Below are 7,247 nucleotides of genomic sequence, written 5' to 3'. Positions count from 1 at the left end.
GACTGTCACCACTGCAGCTATTTGCTGAAAATTGTTGATATGGATCTTAAATAAAAGGTGAAGTCAAGAATCCCAATTAAAGTCCCAGAATGCAATATACGAGTCTAAAACCAAATGCATCATCTAGAATAAATAACTCTAAAATAATAGAGTTTTTACAGATGGAATTATGATTTATATCTAGTATTAAGTTGGAATGTGTGATCCAGACCTTATAGGTAAATTCACATAAGGAGGAGTGAAGAATAAATATTAAACAGATTTTTCACGAATTGCAGTGGCTTCTTTAACCATCGTTTTGTGTACAGGAGTACCATATCTGTTCCAGTATATAGGAGGAGAATGGTTTTCTGATTTTCTTCTGATATGTTTAGAAACACCATAAAAAATACTTATGAACATATGCCATAGAAACGAACCAAATCAAAGTAACGTAATTGGAAGGATGAAAATATTGAGTTACTGCTGTATCTCAAACTAGTTTAATTTTTTTCTGTGCAGTCTGGGCAAGGAATTAACAAAGTCATCTTAGAATTGGAAGGATGAAAATAATGAGTTACTGCTGTATCTCAAACTAGTTTAAATTTTTTTGTCCAGTCTGGGCAAGGAATTAGCAAAGTCAGCTTAGAATTTGCGAAAGTAGTACATGCAGCGAATAAGAAGATCTGAATCAAAGTAACTTTAGGCTGGGACATTTTCTATCTTGTGTTTTCAATATGAAAAATCAAAATTGTTTTTCAAATTAATCACATTATTGAAATTTTGTCCAAACATTTTACATTAATCAAACGTCACAGATATCTGAAATAACATTTTTGAGATAAAAAAATAATTCCACCCAAAAATGACAAAATCTTCATCTCAGTTCATATAAATCACGCGTCCTCTCTGATGAATTATAAGATATTGATATAATATGGAAACATAGGAAAGCAAAAAGAATATTTTTTTGCGAATGAACACAGTTTTGGGGTGTGTTACAGTACAACCTCAGGCTCATACTACTGTAAAAGGGCGGAACGCATCACGATCAACTACTGTGAGAATAGTAGTTGTAGGGGCTTCTTGTGCGAGAGGACTAGAATGCAGTGACGGAAGAGGAGAAGTTCGGCAGATGGGGCATGTTGCGTGCAGGCGAAGCCATTCGTCGATGCAATGAATGTGGAACATGTGAGTGCAATCAGGCATAACCCTCACAACCTCCGACTCCTTGTAATCGCTCAGGCAAATCGAGCAACACTTTTTATCCTCTGCTTCGTCTAGTTCATTTCCTTCTGCAGATTTGAAGGATTGGCAAACTTTCTGAGAATATAGCATCCTGGGGAATGAATCCAAGGTCTCCTCATCGATCCCAATTACAACGCCATCGTGGTTCAAATGGGTGGTATGAAGGCTGATTGCGCGATGGTTAGCCCATCTTGGTGGATCAAGTAACCGACTTCCGTAGCGAGAACGTATGATGAAATATGGAAGTAAGAAAACGATGACTATTATGAGCGCAACTACCAACGATAACACCACCCCAAACTCTCTAGCAGAAATTCCAGTATCTGGTGAAGTTGAATTTTGGTCCATCTCAGTGTATACTGATAGCTATGGTTGGCATATGCTGTTAGACTGACTATTAAGCCGGCCGCAATGCATCGACTCGGTGGTTTGCATTCCCTGGACATGTAATGGATGATCGAAGGATTTGTGGGGCAAACTGTAAGAAGATATGAGGGATTCTTGATCTACGGTCCTCATTTTATCAGGCGAGATGAATGGTTGCAGTTGAACTTTTCCGCTGTGAAGATAATTGTTAGTTGACCAGGCACATAAGGCGCCAGTTACGGAATCTTCGTGGATTTCTTCCTTAAGCATCATTGGTGCTGACATATTTTAATAAGAAATCCACAGTAGTTGTCCGGAATCTCGGGATGAAGACAGGTAACACAGCATCTGCAAGAAAGCGTGTTGCAATGCGATCCGCCTGTCCAACTAAAGAGGAAAGCAAATTGGTGGCGTATGCATTTGGGGGAATGAGTCACGCGCGCTGGACTCGTCCAATACAATCACCGTCTATGAGTATCTTTTAAACGACGACTCGGAGGTTATAGGGTTATAGAAAGAGGTGAGAGAAAGAAGAAAGAAGAAAGAAGAAATTATTTTAATATTTATGAAATTAAAGATAGTTTATGGGACAGATTGTTTCTTCATCTGATTGATGTATTCGTTTTTTTTTTTGTGAAGCTTTGCCATTTTTGGAAAAACTCCTCGCTAAATAGATTATACCAAGAGCTAGCTGCCACCGTATTTGCGTAATTTTCCCTGTTGTCTTTGAAGGCCTTATATTCTAAAATGAAATGTTTTTCTGTTTCCTCTTTTCTAGAAGAACCAAAAATGCATACTCTTTCCTCCCACACTTCTTTTGGCATTTTCTAGTGCCCACGGAGTTGATGAGAATTAGTCCTTAACTAAGCAATAAAAATTTTGACTCGCCAATATGATGATTATGAGTGAGATTAAACACTTCAATATAGTATTTTTTTTTTATTCCTAGCACCTTAGCCCAAGTAAGCCTGTGAAACTTTCCCATAACAAAAGCTTTTATCTCTTTGTTTTTTATGGGACACATGTTCAAGCAAATACTCCATTTACTAAACCATTTGTTATTTTGTTGCATCTAAGTATTTTTTCTCTTGCACAATTTGTCATTAGACACAACCTTAGGCCGTCTACCCTCTTCCATTTGCTCAATTTTTTTTAAATACCTTTTGACTAGCGCATAGCAATTTCTTAATAGGAGCAGCGCTTGTTTCACTTAACAATGTAGCATAAGGAACTGCACTTTTAATATTGAATTTGTTTGTAATTAAACGCTTCTGAATTTTCTCAATTTGTCTCTACTGCATGTCGGAAGCACTGTTGACCCATAGCTCACAACCATAGAGAGTCAACGGAATCACTAAAAGCCCAAAAAGAGTTTGAGTGGTTTTCCAGTCCCATAACTCTGCCTCTCTACACCTATTTTGAAAAGCATAAAATGATTTCCAACCCCCCAAAATTCTTTTCTTTCTTTTCTTCTTTCTACAACCATTGCATGCAAGCTAACCAACATTTGAGTTGTTCGTTAAAAAATCCAAACACTTAGCAGATACATAAGCCAATAGAGTTACCCATTGCGAGTTGTTCGCTAAAAAGTCCAAACACTTAGCAGGTACATAAGCCAATAGAGTTACCCATTCCTAGTTGTTCGCTAAAAAGTCGAAACCTTAGCAAGTACATAAGCTAATAGAGTTACCCATTGCATCCCTACGCTTTTTAAATTTCTATTTGAAATATGGGTGATTTCACCATATAAAACATTACAAAAGATTTATTCTTGCAACCAAATTACTAAAATAATTGATATAAAAGTGTGTTATTAATAATTTTAGTTTTTTTATTAATTACCTGTATAATTTTATTTTAATTATGGATTCATTAAGTGTTTATTAAAATGCAATGTTACTTTTTAATGCTTAAAATAGAGTTATGTTAGTTGTTAATAATACGAGCAATTGTATGGGGAGGTGCAAAGGAAGGCAAATAGAAAGAGTGGGGAATGTGGAAGGCAATAATCAAGCCAAATATTTGGACAATGAAATACAAAACTAAAGAATACTTGATAAATTCCGAGTTAAAATAGAGTTATGTTCGTTGTTAATAATACTACCAACTAAATCAAAATAATTGGACTCCCAAAGCAATTGTGGGGAGGAGAGGCGAGAGGTTAGGGTTTTAGCAAGAAAATCCTAACAAACCTGTAGAAATCTCTGGACAAGAAGGGACTGCACCAACAAAATATGACAGACCTGCTGACTGGGGCCATGAGCAAACTGATAGGGGGGGGAGAGATCCCTTGCTATTGGAATATAACAGCAGGGAAATCCTGCCAGCATAGAGCAGCAATAGGCAACAATGGTGGCCATGGAAAAGGACCTCCATTCATGGGAGCAAAATGAAAAGTGGGTCTGGGAGGCCAATGCCTACCGCGGGCTGCAAAGAAACCGAGATTCGTTATACCCAACAACAAGCTGGAGGAATACTGAAAGTATATGAAGGATCATGCCCTTATACGCAAATTTATTGGAGCATGGGCAACACAAAAGGAGCCAATTAAATGGATTCACCACAGATGGTAGCTGAAGGGCCATGTTGATCTCAAAATGGGAGCAAAAGGCTTCTTTACAGTGATATTTTCCAACTTGGAGGACAAAGAGAGGGTTTTTGAGGATGGGCCCTATTTTTTCAACAATGCAAAGCTTTCTATAAGACATTGGGAGGAATGTTACAACTGAGATCAGGAAAAGCTCCTTGTTGCCCCAGTTTGGGTTTGGCTATTCGCCCTCCCAGTGGGTTTCTAGGATCCAGAAATCTTAGAAGGGATTTTCAACTCTATTGGAACCTTTGTTAAGGTTCCAGACTCTACGCGATGGGGAAGGTACACCTCCTATGCTAGAATCTACGTCTACATGAACATTACAAAACCATTTCCATATTTCATAGACTTAGAATACCATGACGAGATCTGCCAACAACCCTTAGATTATGAGCACATCCCTTTCAGATGTCGGCGCTGCCACGAATATGGACACTTGTACCGAGCTTTCCCGTTGAACCAGAACAAAAACCCTACAATTGAGAAAAAAGAATGGGAAATGAAGGAAAGAGAAGATGGGGAAGGGTTCCAGGAGGTCCATCGACAAAAAAGGAATCAGAGGTCTACCAGAAACTAGAGAGCTAGCCAAAACGAAAAAGAGCACCGAAACCAGAACTAGTTCAAAGTCTTATAGGAGGAGGAAGAAGGAGCGACAATCCCTGACATTACAATGGAAGCTGAAAATCCCCAAAAATCTCCCCAAAAGGAAACAAGCCAAGCAAAAAGCGGCAATAGAACCTCAAGGAAAGGAGAACCCCATGCAAGTGGTAGAGAATAACCACATGGAGACTGGTAACTAGAAGGAGGACTTCAGTATCTAGGGACAGGTGATGAGGTGCTTACTACAAGAATGTAGGCACTTGGATGAACGTTTCATTCCAGAAGACCAGAAGAAATTATATAAGGAAACCTTCCAACAATACAAATCCAAATAGGGTACAACTATCATAGTTCAACCGGAACATCTAGGCTCCCAAGCCAACCAAGTGCAAGACCCAGGACCCTAAGGAAAAGTGGGGAAGAAGCGTGGAAGAAGAACTTTGAATGAGTCCATCCAGATGGTTAGGGAGCTACTAGTAAATTCTGGAAGGGTAGTATCACTATTAGAGGTATTCCAACAACCCCCCAAACTGTTGAAATGATCATTACATCCTGGAATATAAGAGGCCTCAACAACAGAGGCAAACAAAGGTATCTTAAAGAGAGATTAAAGAAAGACAAGCCAAACATCATGATAATACAAGAAACAAAAATCAGTGAAAGAAAGCTGAAGGAAATTTTGGAAAATTTCAAACCCCAGTACCAAGTAATGGCTTAGGATGCCAATGGCAGTGTGGGAGGGCTAGCGATCCTATGGAACCCTAGGGAGATAGTGTTTGATGAATGGATCAACCTACCAAAATTAATCTCAGCAAGTTCTAGAACATCGGATCCAGAGAATGGGTTCTGCTCATAGGGGTTTATGGACAACATATCCCAGGGGAAAGAGGGACATTTCTCTAGAATCTGCCAATATTGAGGATCCTGTACCAATAAGACCTATGGGTTTTCAGTGGGGATTTCAACATGATTCCCTCTCTAGCTAAGAAGAAGGGAGGAATGAGAAGAACTGACGCTGATATGGATGCCTTTGGAGACATCATTGCGGAGCTCCACTTAGTGGATCTACCAGAGATTAATGGAGTTCACACATGGAATAATAGGAGGGGAGGAAACCACCAGTTTCCCTCCCACATGGATAGATACCTAATTTCAGACCAAGCTATAAGAAGAGACATTTTCATGGAAGCCTCAGTCCTCCCATGCATGGTCTCTGATCACTCGCCGATAAGATTGGAGATACACTTGAAAGTGCAACCTAAGAACCGCCCTTTCTAATTTATGGCATTCTAGTTAAGAGACCCTGATATTTAAAAAAAAATTGAGGAATGGTGGAGAAGGAGCAAAGAGAAAGGACGAAATTGCATGTATACTGTCCAACTACAATTTAAGGAACTCAAGCACAAAATAAGGAATTGGAACAACGAAGAATTTGGACATATTATGAATGCCCAACACCAGAGGAACAAGAGAATGGGGGATTTGCAACAAAAAATTATTCAAGAAGGGAGATCTGAGGATCTTGTGAAGGAAGAAGGGATGTTAATAAACCAGCTGGAGGAAAGAAGAAAACAGGAGGAAATTCTCTGGAAACAAAAATCAAGGGTGAACAGGCTTGTGGGAAGGAGAATGAAATACTCGTTTCTTCCATAAAGCTATGGTCCAACACAGACAACACAATAGAATATGTAGAAATTTTGAATAATTTAACACATATTCAATGGAGATTATCCTGATCATGTACTATTGCGGAATACATACACAATACATAAGCTCCTCTACGTTGATCATCAATTTAGAAGCATCAATAACAATAAAACATCAAGAGCATCCACACATTAACACAGTATGTGACCTGGGGAAAGCTTACAGCTGAAAACCCCACACTATCTGTATATTAATGATTGAGAACATGTAACATTACAAAGTACAATTCTTATCACAAGCAATCCAGTACCAGCTCCACCTGTTACACACAATACAGTTCAGATCTGATCTCCAAATCTATTCCACTACTTGCCTGCCTCCACTGCTCAATACCTGCTCAAGAATCAATGAGAATGGATTAACCAAACTCGTATTTACCTCCAAAGAATCACTCATGCTGGGAAAGACATGAGCAGAGGCTATAATACTGGGCAAATACTGGGCAATACTCATTGGCATACTCAATCCCTTGATTGTGCAAATCCTCATGCACAACTGTAGTCACAACTGATAGCAATCTGATCCACTAACACCTGTCCCTGTATAACTGAACATGCACTGACATGCAACTGAGTTATTTGATGTATTCTATAGTTGCATTATGAGTTAATAATTAGTTTAACAACTCATCATTAGTCTATTTTCAGTTAGACTAATTACAGCTAGTTTAACTAAGTCAAACTGAACACAACTCCATCAACTCCACAATCAACTCCACCAAACTCAACTGATTGAGTTCTAACTGAAGTCATGCATG

At 38.8% G+C, this 7,247-nt stretch overlaps 1 protein-coding gene across 1 annotated transcript; it reads right to left on the bottom strand.

The window, feature by feature from the left end:
* Positions 1-996: 996 nt before the first annotated feature.
* Positions 997-1,575, bottom strand: LOC149142706 (RING-H2 finger protein ATL70-like). Its single transcript, XM_089451564.1, has one exon. The coding sequence runs from the start codon at positions 1,573-1,575 to the stop codon at positions 997-999; it is 579 nt and encodes a 192-aa protein (XP_089307690.1).
* Positions 1,576-7,247: the final 5,672 nt, after the last annotated feature.

Source organism: Pinus tabuliformis, chromosome X, assembly GCF_031772625.1.
Source record: "Pinus tabuliformis cultivar Carrire ecotype Pingquan chromosome X, CPIR1, whole genome shotgun sequence".
NCBI lineage: Eukaryota > Viridiplantae > Streptophyta > Pinopsida > Pinales > Pinaceae > Pinus > Pinus tabuliformis.
This window is presented reverse-complemented; position numbering and strand designations above follow the sequence as displayed.